This window comes from Sycon ciliatum, chromosome 3, assembly GCF_964019385.1.
Source record: "Sycon ciliatum chromosome 3, ocSycCili1.1, whole genome shotgun sequence".
Classification (NCBI taxonomy): domain Eukaryota; kingdom Metazoa; phylum Porifera; class Calcarea; order Leucosolenida; family Sycettidae; genus Sycon; species Sycon ciliatum.
In genome coordinates this window covers 8,857,395-8,877,397 of record NC_088645.1, presented here as the reverse complement: position 1 = coordinate 8,877,397, position 20,003 = coordinate 8,857,395, and the positions used below count along the sequence as shown (strand labels likewise).

General features: G+C 47.0%; 1 protein-coding gene across 1 annotated transcript in view; it reads left to right on the top strand.

The window, feature by feature from the left end:
• The window catches only part of LOC135811359 (mucin-2-like), a 68,691-nt gene that overhangs the window by 41,815 nt on the left and 6,873 nt on the right, over positions 1-20,003 (top strand). The window contains exons 6-7 of the mRNA XM_065324587.1: positions 5,012-5,140; positions 12,489-14,915. Coding sequence (XP_065180659.1) covers positions 5,012-5,140; positions 12,489-14,915 — 2,556 coding nt within the window. The remainder of the gene's footprint in view (positions 1-5,011; positions 5,141-12,488; positions 14,916-20,003) is intronic.

Below are 20,003 nucleotides of genomic sequence, written 5' to 3'. Positions count from 1 at the left end.
AAAATGCAGCCGCTACTGACGGAACATGGCACGCCACTGATTCTTGTCAGTGGCAGTGGTGCAAACCTCTTCCAAATCCCCCACACTCTTCAACGGGATGTTCCTTTCTTGGAGGTCCTTGATGACCGTGGTGGCGAGTGTTGTCTTCGGTCTACCACGGTGGCCGGTAGCGTCTCGCTTCAGGGAGCATGTCATAGCTCTGAAGGCAGGTGCATTGGGGTCCATCCGAAGGACGTGCCCTAGCATTTGCGTTCTGCGGCGCTTTACAATTGCAGATATCGGTTCAGAGCTGCACCTCTTGTACAATGCATCATTCGTTATATGGTCTGGGTGACGAATTTCAAGAATTGTGCGTAGCTGTTTCCTGTGGAATACGTCCAGGGATGCCAGGTTGCCCTCCGTGAGTCCCCACGTCTCACAATTGTAGAGGAGGGTGGAGATCACGAGGGCATTGTATATTCTCAGCCGGCGCTTTTCTGATACCTTCTCCCTCCGGAGCCATAGGGAGAACACCCTGTCCAAGACCTGCGAGGCGTTTTCCATGCGGTGAGCAATATCATCACCCTCGCCCAAGTAGGACCCAAGCTGTTTAGATTTCTTCCATCTTTCACCTTCAGACGTTAAGTGGATCCATTCTGTCTTCGCCTCGTTTACTTTCAGACCCCAGACTCCGAGTGTGGCACTTATCGCGGGCAAAACTTCCTTGAGCCAAGATAACTTACGAGACAGGAAGTTAACATCATCAGCGTAACCTGTCTCTGGTGGGATCATGTTATCATGCTCTGGCCTTGGAGGGAAACGGTCAAACTATACCAGCGACGCGCCCAGTGGTCCGATATGCGGTATATATGGGACGGTAGCTTGCTGCAGCTGCAGTGGATGGATAAACGGTGTGTGACAATGATATCCAATATCCACTGTGCTACGGAATATGTGAATGAAAATAGAACTATAAAACATCATGGTCAGCTACATAATGTTACTGTAAAGAAGCCAGCAACAGTACAGGAATACAATATGGCAATGGGCGGTGTTGATAAATTAGATCAACTCGTATTTTCGTTTCGTATACTTAGAAAAACGAAAAAATATTGGAAAACATTATTATTTTCTTGATTTTGTAGAGGTAGCTGCTGTCAATTGATTCATTCTTTATGAGCATTGGTCTAGACAGAACCCAGGTGTTCTCGGTGGTGACCACACCATGACCCAGTTAGAGGACCGGCTGGCCATCATCCGGCAGTTGTGTAATATTGACCATGACACGCCGGTTCCACTGTATAACGAATCGGCAAGGCCACAGCCTGTAGTAAAACCACCACCACCAGGGGCGGATACAGGGGGGGTTCAGGGGGTTCGGACGAACCCCCTAAAATAATTTCGACCATGGGTCCAGTCGATTTTTTTGTGGTACGAGTACTAGTATCCATGGTATCCAAGTGCGCAGCCAGCGAAGTGTAGCGCACCGCGTAGCCAGTACTGTGGCAGTAGACTTCACTGGCATGCATCCTGCATGCAGTACGAGTCACGTAGATCCACAGGCAGTGCAGGTCACTGCATGCATGGAGTTGTCGGGACTGTTGTACGCGTACCGTTCGAATCGAAGTGTCTGAGCTGTACGAGTATCATGTGACTTGAAAGTTGAAACGATCGACAGTTCAAGTGGTGGAGCAAAAGGTGGAAACACTGCCACTTGTCCTCCTGACCTTAGCTTACCTTCCTTGTCGTTTTGTTTTATTTCGCGCTGGCTGGACTGTAGGTTTCCTCCGTCGCAGTACGAAGATATTGTTTGTGTTTGTCGCGTAGTTTGCCATGTCGCGGTGGAGCAAAAGGTGGAAAAACTGCCACTTGTCCTCCTTACCTTCCTTGTCGTTTTGTTTTATTTCGCGCTGGCTCTGACTGTAGGCCGTTTCCTCCGTGGCAGTACGAAGATAATGTTTGTGTTTGTCGTGTAGTTTGCCATGTCGCGACGTCTGCCAAAGAGGCGAGCGGCCGATCAGTTGCCATTGAGCTTGGCTTCGTTCCGCCGTGTACGGCGCGAATGTGACGACACGGAGTCCCAGCCGGAGGACAGTCAGAGAACTTCGCTTTCCGTCAGTTCGGAAAATGCTGCAGTCACCGCCTTAGTTTCTGCCTGTGCTGCAGCTTTGTACTTTGTAAGGCTCTAAACCATTTGTAAACGCATTACCCTTGTCTTATTGGCCAAGGGCTACCGTGACAATAAAGATTTTGCAACTCTCGGTGTACTGAACGAACCGAAATTTGGCGAAAACAGTTTGAAGCGAATTTAATTCTGTGCACTCGAAAAAATTTGAACCCCCCCTGAAAAATTCCTGGATCCGCCCCTGACCACATCTACCAGTGTTTACTGAAGAGAGCAGAAACTGTGTGGTTTGCAAAGGCATCGATCCACCGAAGTCCAAATTTGCGTGTTCAGTGTGCAAGAACCGCAAAAAACAATTCCGCTCATTTCTGCCTAAATTCAGAGCGTAATTGCTTTGCAGCTTATCATGCTGAGTAAAACACTATTCCGTGAGTGTATTATATTGGAAATATGACTGGTGTACAAACATAACTGTATAATTTGATATAGCCTTGGCTGTGCTGTCAGGACTTCTTGTTTTTTTGCAATTTTCACACTTTTTGACAATTTTCAGGACATGCCGCTGTAACACCAATTGAGATCTGGTCTTGACTATTGCTTCTCTGCAAGCCTTCATCCATCTACTTTCAGAAAAACAAAACATGTCCATACAAAATATCTGTCGGTCTTGAGATATGAGTGTATATGTGGAGCGGGGGACCCCTTAAATACATTAGAGGCGCGGTACATAAAGGGCTAAGGAGACGACAAGAAAACTGACATCTGACACCGAGAACAGACGAGACACGAGAATAATTATAATTATTATGAAAGCATACAACAGGGACAAGACGAGAAAAATTGTATAAAACGGAGACAAAAGACGGTGCAGCCGCATGTACACAGGAGTCAAAGACAGCGCAGCAGCGTGTACCAGGGTTCAGCAGCATGTAGGACAAAGAGACACAAACGCAGCAGCATATACGACAAAGAGCTACACGCGCAGCCGCATGTACAATGAAGAGCTACAGGCGCAGCCGCATGTACAATGAAGCGCTACAAGCGCAGCCGCGAGTACAACACTGAATTCCTTCATACATGTCAACTTTTTCGAGTATAAAACTCTCGCTAGTGAAGGTAGCTATAGTAGAATGACTAAGATAGTGAAAATCACCCAGGGGCGTCGCACACAGTACGGTCACTACGGTATTGACCGTACCACTACTTTGCCCAAGTACCCCGTGAATCCATTATATCCACTGATTTGGGCTCTAAATTTTCAAAACTTTCGGCTAAGCCATCCCTCCCCCACGAGTAAATTGTAGTTCAGATGGCTGACCGTACCACACTAAATTACCTTCCGACGCCCCTGTCACCCTTTTGTACTGAAAGGGGTAAGCATAATGCGTGCACCTGAGGCACGAAGATTAGGGCTAAGCAAAATAGCCAAGTGCAAAACACTGTGAAAAACTAAACTGGTGATAATGTAAAGATGTGATACTAATAATCAGGCGTGAATTCTGCAGACAGCATAGTATAGCAAGTAGCAACGTAAGAGGCCCTTGGGGCATTCTCTCCAGGGGCGTCACCGGACCCCTTCACAAGGGGGTGCACAGGAATTTTGAACAGGAAACATTTTGCACAGGAAAACACGAAAAAGTCCGCTGATAGTGAGCTGGCCAGACGCTTTCCTTTTTCGAGAAGACGACATTTTGAGAGGAAACAGCTCCAAAGACTCTTCAAGTGTGGTGACCTGACTAACTTACTTGCGACCACACTGAATTATTTATTTCTTCTGTTTCAAACAAACACCCAGCACGCCGCCGCGCGTGTAGATTCTAATACAAGACGCGTTCCAAAGGATGCAGCGCTGCGCACACGTGCACGCGTACGTGCGTAGTAATTAATATTTAAAAAATGTCACGGTTCGCGTGAGACTCGGCTGGAAGCTAGCCGGGCTTTCCGCATCCGTAGGAACGCCACCACCCTTCAAAGATTACGGCGCAGATGCAGCTCCTAAAGCGGTGGCCAAAAAGCCAAATACTGCTTTTTGCTATACAGGTCGTCCCTCGTTAATACATAATCTCTGGGACTTAACAAATGTTATGTATTAACGGGGTTTATGTACTAAACGAAAGTGTACATAGCTTGCTTGTGTACCAGAATTTTTCACTTTTTTCAACTTTTCTGAGTGTTTCTTGCTACCATGACTTCGTAGGGAGCGAGATATTCTTGATTCCCTCGATATAACATAAAAATTATGTTTTAACGGTCACAGTTAGCAAAGATTCTACAGTTTGCATGATACATGCCCAGCCGCGCCTGTACAGTCACTCGAAAAAAAACAGAGCTTTGTCGGTTTGCGATGTGCACTCTGATTTCTGAGCTAATTGCGTCCACAAGTAGAAACTAGAACACGATGTGCCTCAACAGGAAGGCCAAAAGATCAAAAAATTATGTACTATTGAGGTCGGTGGCATGCGGGTACGGAGAAATGTTATGTACTAACGGGGTTTATGTACTAACGAATTATGTACTAACCGACAAAATTTGTATGGAAGTGACCACGTTTCGTCCGGGACTTGAGATTTCTTATGTACTAACGGGGTTTATGTACTAACCGGACTCGTATTAACGGGGGACGACCTGTATTTAGAAAAAAAGCCAAGAATGTTTGGAAGAGAATTGGTTTGGGGGGGGGGGAGAGAATTGGTTATATTATGCATGCACACATGCACGCAGCAGTAGCGCAACCCGCACAGTCCGTTTGCAGCAGCGAACCCCAAGCGCAGCGCAGTGCCAAATGTGACTTCGTAAAGGTCAAGGCCAACACTTGCAGTGGCAGGAGATAGTACACTGTTGGGTGGTTGAGCAGTTTGCATCTTGAATGTTGCCATTCTTTCTGTTTGTTTCATTCTACGTCTGCAGCTCCAGATACATGCACATACAGTAACGGTGTTTGTTCCAAGGGCAAACCCTGTCAAGCAACTCGTGCTAATGGGCCCTGCTCTTGTCAACCTTCTGGGACACCCGGCGCCCCGGCAACTGGTTGCACGCGTAAGTTAGCATCTGTACCTTTTTTTGTCATTCTTCTATATCATGTATGGGTGACTTATTTCACTGTTGTTCTTTCAAATCTTTATTCTCGCAATGGCCTGTGGCCAATAAGAGATAATATAGTGACCTTATGTTCTGGCTGCCCGTTTTGGATCCATCAGTTGCCTGATGATCGTAGAGATACGTGAAACTCGGAGTTGTGACAAAGCTTCCAAACTCTACCTTGTGTATAGTGAGATTAGTATGATCCGGAAATTTCATGGCTAGCAGTGATCAGACTAGATGTATGGGTGAGCGTGGCTCGTGCATGAGCAGATTGAATGCAGCAGCAGGGAAGATATATTTTGCTCAAACACATCTGGCGATTAAATATCGCGTAACGTTGATTGGAGGCCATTGAAATAATGGAGAGATTTATACACAGGGGAACTCAGGCAGTGGTCGGTTCTTGCAGTTGGCAAATTCCAAGTGCGAGTGTGCCAAACGCTATAGAATGTATTGACACGATTTGTGGTTACGAGCATTAGAGTATGAGGCTGGGCGTAATGGTGGTGGATGGAGTGAGCAAACGTTATGTGTTTAACTTTAACGAGGGAGAAGAAAGTGGGGCCACTTGATGCGGTGTAGAATGTCAGAGTGGTTAATATGGGTGTAGAGAGGGAGGCGGAGGCGTAATCGTGCGGCTTTCCACTGGATTCTCTCTAGCTTGTCTAAGCTAGTGTAGGATATGGGGGTTACAGCGATGCTTGCAAAAGAGTACAGGGGTAGGATGCGTCAAGTATAAATGGTTGCAAGAACAGAAGTGGTAAGGGTTGATCTTAGGCGGAATAGCAAGTTGAATGACTTGAGTGATTTCACTATAATACTATCAAAGTGTTTTGTCCAGCGCAGGTCATGTTGGGATATTATTCCAAAGTGACGGTGCTGTGTTACTGTTTCTAGTAGAGTTTATCCGAGTTTTATTTTGGGCAGTGGTGGTGGGGGTCGGTTAGCAACTTAGCATGGAAGAACGGGAGGATGACAGTTTTCGTTTTATTGACTAACAGGTGCAAGCGCTCTAGCCATTCTGTTGCAGCATTGACGCTTCTTTGTAGCGCAGCCTCACATTCAATGTAGCTGGCTGCAATGGCAATCAGTGCGGTTGTTGTTGTTGTTTCAAATCTTTATTCTCACGATAGCCCGTGGCCAATAAGAGATAATAGTGTAAGAAAGGAGAAAGAGTGAGGAAGAATTGGGTGGGCAGGGCCTAGGGATTAATGACTACTTAAGTGTACGGGCAGGGGTGGTCGCTACACGAGCATACAGAGTTGTGTACTTAAGTGTACGGGCAGGGGTGGTCGCTACACGAGCATACAGAGTTGTGCAACAGCAGGGATATCTCGGATTTGAAGGGAGTACGAGAAGGGATTTCGCGAAGCTGGGCGGGCAAGCAATTAAAGTAATGAAGGGCCTTGTACAGGGGAGAATGGAGACAGCGGTCAGTCTGCGGAGTTGGCAAGTGCCAAGTACGAGAGCGACGTATTATACGAAGGTTGCACGTTGCTAGCAGTATGCAGCGAGAGTATATGTGGTGGGGCATAATTGTGGCACAGAGAATGCGCGAAGAGTATATGTTTAACCAAGAGTACATAACCCCCCAAGAGTGTGCAACTCCTACATACCCTGCTGTCCCGACAGAATTTCAAGTTGACGTCATTATTTATGACGCAATGCTCCTTGCACCAGTGATTTACAACATGTGTACGGGTGTCAACGCATCACACGTTTTTCTTTCCAATAATTTGTACAGGATCGATCGGCTTCGGTCAACCACAGGTTCCGGATTCGTCTGATAATCCGTGTACAGTGCGCATTGCATCATCAAAATGACGTCAACTTGAAATTCTGTCGGGACAGCACCCATAGTGGAGTTGCACACTCTGGGGGGTTATGTACTCTTGGTTTAACTTGAAAGCGTGAAAATAATGTTGGCCATTTGATGCGATGCAAAAGGTGGGAGTGTTCTAAGTGTGTGTAAAGGGGAAGGTGGAGACATATTCTGGCGGCTTTCCGCTGGAGTCGTTCTAGCCTGTCAAGGGAAGTGTGTGACAACGGTGTGAGAGCATTGCTCGCATATGAGAATATAGGTAGTATGTATGTCTGATAGATGTGAGATAAAGAATCACTGGTGAGTGTAGGCCTTAGTCTAAAAAGAATATTGAAAGACTTGAGTGATTTTTTGACTATGTATTCAACATGCTCCGTCCAACGGTTGTTGTAGTTGTTGTTGCTATTCTTCCTAGTGTCGTCTCGGATGGAGAAAGAACTGCCTCTACGCTCTCGCCACGCCACACATCAAAAGGACTACAGTCCATTCAGAAAAAAATGAACTTATAGCTTTTGGCCATAAATGGGTCAAACGTTGAGTTTTTTTAGAATTTTTTTCTGCAATCCCATATGGAATCCTCTTCCAATTATGTTTCTGAAGTTTTTTTGTCCAAAAAGCAAGCCATAGCAAGAATAGGATTTCGGCCAGGTTTTGCCCCAAAAGCACTGAATTGGGAAAAACCATCAAAATCCAGGCCGTTTGACCCCGCCTGCAACAGTGCATTCTGCGGTTCGAACCCCAGTTCAGGTACCCTTTTTGGACCCTTTTTCAAATTTCAAAGTTCGCAGCACTGCACTGTGTACGATGAAATCACGAAAAATCGCCAAATACGGGAGCTCGCCAGAGCCAGGACCCATCTTTTTATGAATGGACTGTAGTCAAATGGTTGTTCTCTATTTCCAAAGAGAGAGCTTTTCTTGTAATGCGCTTCAGGAGCCGACGGGAGAACTCACGATTAACAACTAACACTGACAACGAACAACTGACACTGAGAAAAGACGAGACAACAGGATATAATAGTGAAGGCGTACAATGGGGACAAGACAAGCAAGTGTGTGCACAGCGGGGACAGAAAACGGTGCAGCCACATGTACGCAGGAGTCAAAAACAGCGCAGCAGCATGTACCACGGCTCAGCAGCATGTACAATAAAGAGACACAAAAGCAGCAGCATGTACGACAAAGAGCTACTCTTGCAGCCGCATGTACAAGGAAGAGACACAAGCGCAGCCACATGTACAACACTTGTGCTGTTTTATCACCTCTCTGCTGCACTGAATCAATTGTCACTGTTCCTTTGCGCTTTCCTGTATTCACCTGACGAGAAGGCTAGACAGTGCAGTCGACTCCTGATGTTACCAACACCATTGTCCAGGTGAATTAGTTCTTTGTAGCTGAAGTTCTTTAAAATTAAAGCACTCACGCCATACAAGCAACACATCATGATTGGCGTGTGACCCGTGACAGCATGATTGCACTTAGATTGCATGCGGCCCTACGAGCTACGGTTGGCTACAAACGAAACCTGTTCGCTATTAGGACCATTGTAAACTGGTTACATGTAGAACGCAACAAACCTGAGCATACTCTGCGTATGCACTAGCTTGTTCAAGTGCAGTTGCACGCTGACGAGTGGTCTGCAGTACCCTTGCAGTGCAGTGCGAGTTAGTGGCGCGCACGCCTCGAGATTCAACAAGAAACTGCAGTTCAGACGAGAAATGCTGTTCTCAGAACGACTACTTTGTTTTCTTTGAATTCGTTCTGCATCTTTCCTGTTGTAGCCATACCTATGGACCTCAGGTAGACTCCGGCAAGAGACGGCGGCGGCCTTTGCAGTGATCAGTGATGTTTCAGGATCTCCAAAAGCTACTGAAGTCGTGTGATCGCTGGCTATTTCCTGTTCTTGATATTTTCAAGACGATCGATTACAGTTGCTCAAGTTTAATGCTAACGACAATGTTTGCCATGCTGTTGCGGACCAGTATCGTGGACTAGAGAAGTGGTTGCAACCTTTGGACGGCTTGGGATTGTCTCATACTCACCTTGTAAAACTGAACTATAGTACGCCCTACCACGGCCCGAATAACAAGAGCTCAAGTACGAAAAGTTCAGAAGTGCGCAAACAGTCAATGGAAGTCTGAAACAGGAAACAGGATTGATATCCACACAGCGCCAAAACATCACGGTCACAAGAATGAAGTTCCTATCTCTGGAAGTTCAGGAACGCCTAAAAGCTCCAAAAGAAACCTTCTATACCCGTCCAAGGTCGGCAGAAACCCTTGCGCTACTTTCTAGGTTTTCCACCGTATGCCGTCAGTTGACATGACAACTTTTACTGGAACGCAGCACATAGGCGTTTTTCTACATGGTGTGCAAGGGGCCCTGAGGGGTCAATTTTGTATGGGTTCAAACAGGGAGCGACATGGACACTGGTTTGCTATATCACGAAATTTGCCAGGTGCGAGTTCGTTTTAAGTGGAGTCGACAGTACACTCTCGAACGCTCTCAGAATGTTGTTGAAGAACCTGAAGAATGTCCTTCTTGTATTTGCCTTCATATATTTGTCTCCCAGCAAATTGTGACGGAAACGCCACTAGTGATGCGATCCTTCAATAAGGACTGTAGTTCGAGGGAGACATATTAGCACACAAAGAGACGAAACCAGTTGTGAACGTCACGAGTCCTTTGACGCCATTACTTGTCAAACCAGCCTATTTCACCTGCATACTCAGAAAGTGGTGGACATCACGCAACTGCATTGTAAATAAAAGGGGGGTTGTCAACTGACAACCGCTCTATTCAGTTGCTATTCACTCTTTGGCGTATTAGCTGGATGTAAATTTATTTTATTAGTGATGTATGTCCATGTACAAAACAAACGAACACACACAATGGCCGTATGAAATTGAGTGTATGAATTCGCATGCACAGCAGACAAGGAAAAGTACACTGAAAGAGCGGGTATGCAAGAGCTCAGCAGATAAAGTGCAGGACATGTGTGTACGAAGGTGTATACCACAATCATTGTGTGTACAACCCTGTACAGATACAGCAAGATTTAGCAGTTTCACTGTGAGGGTGAGGCCAAAGCAACTTGCTTGTGGTCCCACCTGCTAGCACTGCTCGTTCTGCTAAGCGCCTATTGCACGCTGGAGCCATTATGTGGAATAGATTGCCACCAGCAGCAAAATGTTCAAATAGGTATTTGGATTTTAAATCTCAAGCCTTGCAGTATATATTATCAGCGACATAGGTTTTCCAATGCTCACTGGATTGATATCTGTTCGTTGCAACCAACCTTCCGTTTTTTCTTTCCTTTCTCTTTTTCTCTTGTATCTGCTTTTCCACAATATCCTTTAACATGTTATTCACAGTGGGTCCAATGTTATTAGGCATTTTGCCTGTTTTGATTTCCACTATAAATAAAGTATACAACAACAACAAAGGGTGCTAGCGCCTTTAATAGCCCTCCGAAGGAGATATTGATCTCCGGACGACGCTCTCGAATCTTGATTGACTCCCTGATTTTTCTTCTGGCCATCCATGTCTTCACAGCCAGTACTTGTGCCTCAATGAAAATCACATTTGTGCTATTCATGGTTCTGTGCTGCTCGGGATCAGTAGCCATGTGTTTACCCCACGGTTTGTCCAGCATCCTGTGACATGCTTCCTAGTGGTGTTCCTCGAAACGGTTGTTGTTGTTGTTTCTTTATTTTACTTCACCATATGAACAGGCAAGACTGCCTTCTCACCGGGGCTATTGGCCCACGACTCTCACAATATGATGAAAAAGGTCTCTTGCGACCCTGAAGGTCTCACCGACATATCGCTTCCGACACTTCATCATACAGATAATGCCGGGGAATCACACATGCAGCTCGGCAAACCAGAGGAGCATGAGATGCAGGGGTTGAGCGGTCTTCCTCGCCTCCGCTGTTCTCGGCGCCTCACTCCTTCTTGTGTCACGCTGCACTTCGTTGGATTCAGCGCTGACTTCACGAGGGCATCTTTGAGGTTGGGGGTGTGTCAGATACGACATTAACCAGGAACCCTGAGCGCTCGACTAAATTCTTCGCCTTCCGCTGAATCTCTTCTATCTCCTAAGCGAAAGGGTAGCTTCAGTATAGCGGCATCTTTCTTCATTTGCCTCACGTCGCTGGGCAGTGTGCCAACATTTCCGAGCAATCTCTTCGATGATTGCCTCAGGATAGTTGTTGCTTTGCAGCAATCTCTTCGATGATTGCCTCGGGATAGTTGTTGCTTCGCAGCAATTTCTTCGTCATACCGAGACTCTCACAGGCTTGTGCTGGTGAAGACGAATTCTTTCGAGCCCTGACGAAGTGCTGCTTACCGACCGCATACTTGACGGAGCGAGGCACTTGGGGATGAAAGTCCACGTTGACGCCACTGTCACTAGGCTTCCTGTACAGGCGGTGTGTAATGGTGCCGTCGTCAGGGGTAACCTCAAAGCAAACGTGAAGAAAAGGAACAGGTCCATTTTCACTGCTTTCGTAAGTCAACTTGTTCATAGGGCGCTGGCTTTTGCAGTGGGCAATGAATACCCGTAGAGCAGCTGAGCCATAGATCCAAATTGAAATTGTATCGTCGATGTACCTTGCATAGAGTGATGGCTGGAGGGTGGCAGTCTCCAACATACGGGTCTCGACCCAGTGCATGAAGACAATAGGGATAAACTGTATCCATTGAACTTGTTGTGCTTCATCACGTTTATTCCCTTAGCTATACAAAAGACGTTACTTCGGTAACGTCTGGCGCTAGCCAGGGTCCACACAGCTTTATTTCCGTGTTTGTTTGTTTGTTTGTGCCATCGGCATGCCTGGTGCTATCCCGTGCCTGTCCAGTACCGTACCATCAAGGACAGCATCGGAATGCCTGGCGCTATCCCGTACCTGTCCCGTACCGTACCATCAAAGACAGCTGGCCACAATAGTCAAATAGGGCTTTCAAATGCAAGATCATAACGTGAAGCAACTTGGAAGAATGAGCATATGTGAAGTGTATCGGGGGAATGCATGCAGGGTGATAGTGCGGGTTCGAATCCTAGGTTATGTCTTAAAAAAAAAGGAGAAATGAAAAATTTATAACATCCCTATGCTTTTTTTGCCTAGGTCATCAAGGCGGTAGACGATGTCGTATTACCCTCGAATGCAAAGAGAAAGTTGACTCTCGCTAGGCAAAAAAGCATAGTGTAGGGCCATGAGCTTCCAGGCTCTCTCGTTACCACGTGCTGAATTGAGAAGTAATGGTACGAAAGGTCTCATCAGTTTCACAACTGGATTTATTTCTTTGTGTGCCATTATGCAAATCTGCTCTTGTCCTGGAAAACCACACAGTTGACTCTCTACAAGACCATAATTACTGAGACTACTGCGATTACTATGTTGATGTAGAGAATTCTAAATTATTGACATTCTGTTTGCCATACTTCTGTATTCCTCCTATTTGCCTCCTCTTTGTATAGCTGGACAACCAAGGACTGCACCAGCAACAATGCCACCAGCCCTCACAACACCAGCGCCCACAACACCAGCCCCCACAACACCAGCCGCCAAAACACCCACAACACCAGCCACGACAACAACAGCCCCCACAACACCAGCGGCCACAACACCCACAACACCAGCCCCCACAACACCAGCAACAACAACACCCACAACACCAGCCCCCACAACACCAGTCCCCACAACACCCACAACACCAGCCCCCACAACACCAGCAACAACAACACCAGCCCCAACAACACCAGCCCCCACAACACCAACCACAACAACACAAGCCCCCACAACACCAACCACAACAACACCAGCACCCACAACACCAGCCACGACAACACCAGCCCCCACAACACCAGCCCCCACAACACTCACAACACCAGCCCCCACAACACCAGTCCCCACAACACCCACAACACCAGCAACAACAACACCAGCAACAACAACACCAGCCCCCACAACACCAGCCCCCACAACACCAACCACACCAACACAAGCCCCCACAACACCAACCACAACAACACCAGCACCCACAACACCAGCCACGACAACACCAGCCCCCACAACACCAGCCCCCACAACACTCACAACACCAGCCCCCACAACACCAGTCCCCACAACACCCACAACACCAGCAACAACAACACCAGCAACAACAACACCAGCCCCAACAACACCAGCCCCCACAACACCAATGACAACAACACAAGCCCCCACAACACCAACCACAACAACACAAGCCCCCACAATACCAACCACAACAACACCAGCAACAACAACACCAGCCCCCACAACAACACCAGCACCCACAACACCAGCCCCCACAACGCCAGCCCCAACAACACCAACCACAACAACACCAGCCCCAACAACACCAACCACAACAACACCAGTCCCCACAACACCCACAACACCAGCAACAACAACACCAGCAACAACAACACCAGCCCCAACAACACCAGCCCCCACAACACCAACGACAACAACACAAGCCCCCACAACACCAACCACAACAACACAAGCCCCCACAATACCAACCACAACAACACCAGCAACAACAACACCAGCCCCCACAACAACACCAGCACCCACAACACCAGCCCCCACAACGCCAGCCCCAACAACACCAACCACAACAACACCAGCCCCAACAACACCAACCACAACAACACCAGCCCCCACAACACCAGCCCCAACAACACCAGCCCCAACAACACCAGCACCCACAACGCCAACGCCCACAACACCAACCACAACAACACCAGCCCCCACAACACCAGCCACGACAACACCAGCCCCCACAACACCTGCCCCAACAACACCAGCCCCCAAAACACCAACCACAACAGCACCAGCACCCACATCACCAACCCCCACAACACCAGCCCCCGCAACACCAACCACAACAGCACCAGCCCCCACAACACCAGCTCCCACAACACCAACCACAACAACACCAGCCCCAACAACACCAGCCCCAACAACACCAGCACCCACAACACCAACCCCCACAACACCAACCACAACAACACCAGCCCCCACAACACCAGCCCCAACAACGCCAGCTCCCACAACACCAACCACAACAACACCAGCCCCAACAACACCAGCCCCCAAAACACCAACCACAACAGCACCAGCCCCAACAACACCAGCTCCCACAACACCAACCACAACAACACCAGCCCCCACAAGACCAGCCCCAACAACACCAGCCCCAACAACACCAGCCCCAACAACCCCAGCACCCACAACACCAACCGCAACAACACCAGCCCCCAGAAGACCAGCCCCAACAACACTAGCCCCAACAACACCAGCACCCACAACACCAACCCCCACAACACCAGCCCCCACAACACCAGCCCCCACAACACCAGCCCCCACAAAACTAACCACAACAACACCAGCCCCCACAACACCAGCCACAACAACACCAGCCTCAACAACAACAACCAGAACAACACCAGCCCCCACAACACCAGCCCCCACAACACCAGCCCCAACAACACCAGCCCCCACAACATCAGCCACAACAACACCAGCCCCAACAACACCAGCACCAACAACACCAGCCCCCACAACACCAGCCACAACAACACCAGCCACAGCAACACCAGCCCCCACAACACCAGCCCCCACAACACCAGCCACAACAAGCCTCCCTACAAACTTGCCTGGACCTGCTGAGAAAAACCAAAGCCAGCAGGGGATACCTCAGAACAATACCACAACAGGCCAATCTCCAGCACGGACTCCTACCTACACCGCTTCATACGCAACAACACAGCAACAGGCTGGAGACAGCACATCTCATGTTGCAACTCCTGTGAGGACTAGTGTATCTACAGATAGTCCAATGAATCAATCATACACCAAAGCTACTATTGTGCTGTGTAAGTGATTGTGAGACCTTTTCAGTATCAGCAGCATTTCTCAGCTGTACTTTATTTCCCTGGAACGGTACTTAAACCTTCTGTCCGTAAATATCGAACTTTTTTCACCAAGAATGGACTCGGATGGAGAGCCAAGGATAAATTTATAGAAAAGAAAAAGGACCAAGGAACTACAAGATACTATACGGACCGAGGTCTTTTACTCGTTCTATATTTCATATATTGACCGATTATGAGGGCAATAATAGATTTATCACGACATAGCATACCTAAACTGTTTTTAGCTTTGTTTATAGGAAGAAAGGATTATGGCATTGAAGAACCTGAAGCTTGTGCCCTTTCTTAGTGTTCTATAGAAAGAGTATGAATAGTACACATTACCCAAGAGTATGAAATGTGCCATGGCAGAACTCCACATGACGTGGCAAGCCTTCACACACACACACACACACACACACACACACACACACACACACACACACACACACACACACACACACACACACACACACACACACACACACACACACACACACACACACACACATTTTGTACTTGTTGCTCACTGCCAAAACTGGTCACGTGGGTCACCCTGGGAGAGGGGAGAGAGACTCAAAAGGAATCTTGGAAAGATGACTCAATTGGCTATTGAACTGCCCAACGGCCGACACCCCCTGAAGTCCCCAAAACTCTGGGTGAACTTGAAAATGATCCCACTTATGGCCTCACCACACCTCAGTAAGTGGGTGAGGACAAGGTGCAGAAAAAGGATTGACGGCATCAGGGTATCCGTCCTGGGATCCAACTGCAGTTACCCCTGCCCCCAGTGAAGGTAATACTTGCTACTAGTGTGGGTGGCTAAATCAGAGTGGATCTGATATAAGTTTCACTAGCACCATTGATTACACAAGAGTTAATCTAGCCAGAAGCAGTCCATGGTTAACAGGTATATATACTTCAAATAGAAAGTATATGAACCCTGGAACCAACAAAGGTGGCAGGTACAACATTACACCTTGAAGCCCGTTGGCAACAGACCCAACACTGTGACAATCAGGCATAAGTGTACCCACCAACCAAACTAGCTGCCACACACACACACACACACACACACACCAGGCGCGTAGCCAGAGTGGGTACTTTGTAGTCAGGTATCCATACGTGGTTGGCCAGCACATGTCGAATAAGCACTGTAGTAGTGTACAGCCAGTACAGGCACTGACTTCATGTGTGGATTCTATTGTTGACTGAAGAAGAGTTCGCAGGATCTACATGACTCAGTAGGACATCTAGGGCGTGTTCGAATTGTCTTCATCAACTGTTCAAACAAATTTTATAAAGAGATTAGTTGAAGTGTCCCATTAGAACGGTTTCTATCATTTTAGAGTTTTTCAGTGGAATTGTCATGGCGATGATGACGTCCGATCAGATCGACCATCTCCACGTACTGTGTGACGTAGCTATTCCAAACTCTTCGAAACTAATCCACCTTCCCATCGGATGAGTTTCGAGGAGCTTCGTTTTCTGAAGAGGCCAATAAGGCCACCTCTTCAGAAAAACGAAACTCCTTGAAAAGTCAAAGAGTGACAATTCGAACGCGCCCCTAGTCTTTGTACATGTATACAGGCTTGTACTTCTTTGAACCGCTGTTCGCATTTGCTGTCTGAACCACAGTGCAACAGTGCTGCCCAAAACCGATGCAATGCGGATTCACACCCACTTTTTGCACTAGCAAAACCAGAGCCGAAGTCGGAGTCGGAAAGTCTAAGTCTTTTTGTTTCGAAAGCTTTCAGTTTGTTTCCATTTTTCTTTCTTCTTCGCCACCAATTATTTCCAAGTTCTGTAGTGTGGTGGGTACATGTGTGAAGCGCTTTCACCAAGCGAAAATTGGAGATTTGTTTTCAGCGACTTCTTCCAAGCGCCGTGATAGCGGTTGTTCGGACAACTCTTTGAGTGCTGACGCTGTATCGATGCCCGATTCCGTTGACTCTGGCGGCGAATTCGCTTCCGGGCAGCCCGAGAGTGTGGCCTCTCCGGGAATCTCCGACTCTCACATGATATGAGTCTGGAACGTTGGGGGAGTTGTCGTCACACAAGGATGGTCCTGGTTGTCTTGTACAGTCTGTATCGGCGATAGAGTGACCGGATATAAGAATATATTGGCTTCAGTGATATTGGTACGAAATATCAAAAGCAAAACGTATTTTATCCAGTGGAAATATCACTATAACTAATATTTGAAACTCGGGTATTGAGCCAATAATAAAAGTAGAAAGGAAAAGGACATATGGAACGAGTTAAGAGTAACTCTCCACCACTGTAACTAGATACTATATACAGTCAGAAAGTGCAACGACTAGGCACAAAACTGACAGAGTACTGAGACATTCGACGTCCTGACACCTAGCTTCAACGATGAACGATGTGTTGAAGCTAGGTGTCAGGACGTCGAATGTCTCAGTACTCTGTCAGTGTTGTGCCTAGTCGTTGCACTTTCTGACTGTATATAGTATCTAGTTACAGTGGTGGAGAGTTACTCTTAACTCATTCCATATCCAATATTATCGGATGTAATGATGTATCGGATATTATGATGGCAACAAAGAGTCAAACATGCATAACATACTACAGTAAAACCTGTGACTAACGACCACCCTTTGGTGCCAGCAAAAGCGGTCTTTAGTAGCAGGTGGTCTTTAGTTAGAGGTTTGGACCGTGCGACCATATATGGATCCCATAATATGATACATGTATGTATATCAAAATGCAGCTAATACAATTCCCGAGGACTTGCGCAATACCATTCTTAATTCAGGTCAAACAACACTTGGAGAGAAAGACTGAGAGATGGAGAGAGACAAAAAGAGAGAAAGAAGATTAATTTTTGCTGCTTCTGAAGCCAGGAGTCAAACGTTCCCTGTGGAAGTTTCGTTTTGCGCTGGGCTTCAAATTTTTTAATGCGATCAATCGTACCGACTATCCTTGTTGTGACTTCTCGATTGTTAGAACACGATCCTTCAGCATCAGGACCATGCGGTGCTGCTTTGTTTCTGGATTCCTTGATGCCATCGTCGATTCGTTTGCATGACTGGGGTGACAGAGCCGCTCAGTCTTCGTTTCTCCTCAGAGTAGTAACATCGAGCAGAGAACGCTTTCAATGCGCTCTCCAAGACGTTTCCTATCATGTTTATTCTTGACAGCGCTTGAAATTCTGACAAGTGTAGTGGAGTCCAACCGACTCCACAGTCAAAATGGCCTGCGTTCATTTGTTGAGCTGTAGTACCGAAAGATTCCTTTCAGGACCATGGAAAATCAGCAAAATTTCAAGAAGGAGCTTTTAGCACCATTTGATTTCCTACATTGCGGTCGCTAGTTACGGGTCAAAAATCGTCTTTGGGACAAGAAAAGGCGGTCGCTGGTCGCGTCCAGCAGGTAGTCGCTAGTCACAGTGCATTTTGAATGTGAGACTGTCCGTGCCTGGCCAAGTGGTCAGTAGTACCAGGCTGGTCGCTAGTCACGGTGGTCTTTAGTTTCAGGTTTTACTGTAGTACCAGGCTGGTTGCTAGTCATGGTGGTCTTTAGTTACAGGTTTTACTGTAGTACCAGGCTGGTCGCTAGTCATGGTGGTCTTTAGTTACAGGTTTTACTGTAGTACCAGGCTGGTCGCTAGTCATGGTGGTCTTTAGTTACAGGTTTTACTGTAGTACCAGGCTGGTCGCTAGTCATGGTGGTCTTTAGTTACAGGTTTTACTGTAGTACCAGGCTGGTCGCTAGTCACGGTGGTCTTTAGTTACAGGTTTTACTGTAGTACCAGGCTGGTCGCTAGTCACGGTGGTCTTTAGTTACAGGTTTTACTGTAGTACCAGGCTGGTCGCTAGTCATGGTGGTCTTTAGTTACAGGTTTTACTGTAGTACCAGGCTGGTCGCTAGTCACGGTGGTCTTTAGTTACAGGTTTTACTGTAGTACCAGGCTGGCCGCTAGTCATAGTGGTCTTTAGTTACAGGTTTTACTGTAGTACCAGGCTGGTCGCTAGTCACGGTGGTCTTTAGTTACAGGTTTTACTGTAGTACCAGGCTGGTCGCTAGTCATGGTGGTCTTTAGTTACAGGTTTTAATGTAGTACCAGGCTGGTCGCTAGTCATGATGGTCTTTAGTTACAGTTTTTACTGTATATTATTATCGGCTATAGTGATAACTTTAAAATACATGTAGCAATAATATCAAAGGCCCTATTTTTTTTAACTTTCTTCACGTTGCTTATTTTTATAGTGATACATGTACATGTATGTAACAGAATTTTTTTATGGAAATGCGGGCACTGTCAACTACGCAGCATGCTCATTTGTCAAAAGCATAGGCTGGAAATATTTCCTTGCCTTTCATGGGTCGATCGAAAAAAAGAAGAAGAAAAAAATCGATCCTATCGCGTATAGTCATGCATCGGTTATAGTGATAAAATCACGGAAATCAAAAGGGTACGCTATAGCCGATACAAACTGTAGATTGTGATTCTCCGGAACCTGCAGCTGATCATACACCTGCAGTGTGACCCGAAGCCGGTACTCTTCTTCCGCAGCTGGTTGACGATGCCAGCGTTTTGTGAACGTTTGATGATCCGGAAACAGGGAGAAATGCAAGGACAGTGGCTGGTGCGCAGGGCTCGTGGCTGAAATTGCCAGTTTACGCTAAGTTCAAGGGAGACGTTTGAGCTACTGTAGCACCATTTCCGACCACCTGGGAGGTTTACCAGTCCATGCATACAGTATGGCGTCTAATCTTGGCGATGAAAGTACGTGGCCAGTACATAAAGGTCAGTTGATACTGGCTGGAAAACTATGCCTGACTGACCGTTTCCAAGTGTGTGAATGATGGATTTTGTTTCACATTTTGTTTCACATGCACAAAGTTTGGAGGGGAGAGCAACAAGTTTGGCCATCAACTAGGTCAGCTGTTCTATAGTCGCCCGCAACTAAACCACAGAGCATCACTCTCCCAAATATCGTGTGAACACCATGGCTCACACCACTCTGAACCAGTATCGTTTATTTATTGCAAATGCTGAATACATGACCTGTTATTTACTCAACC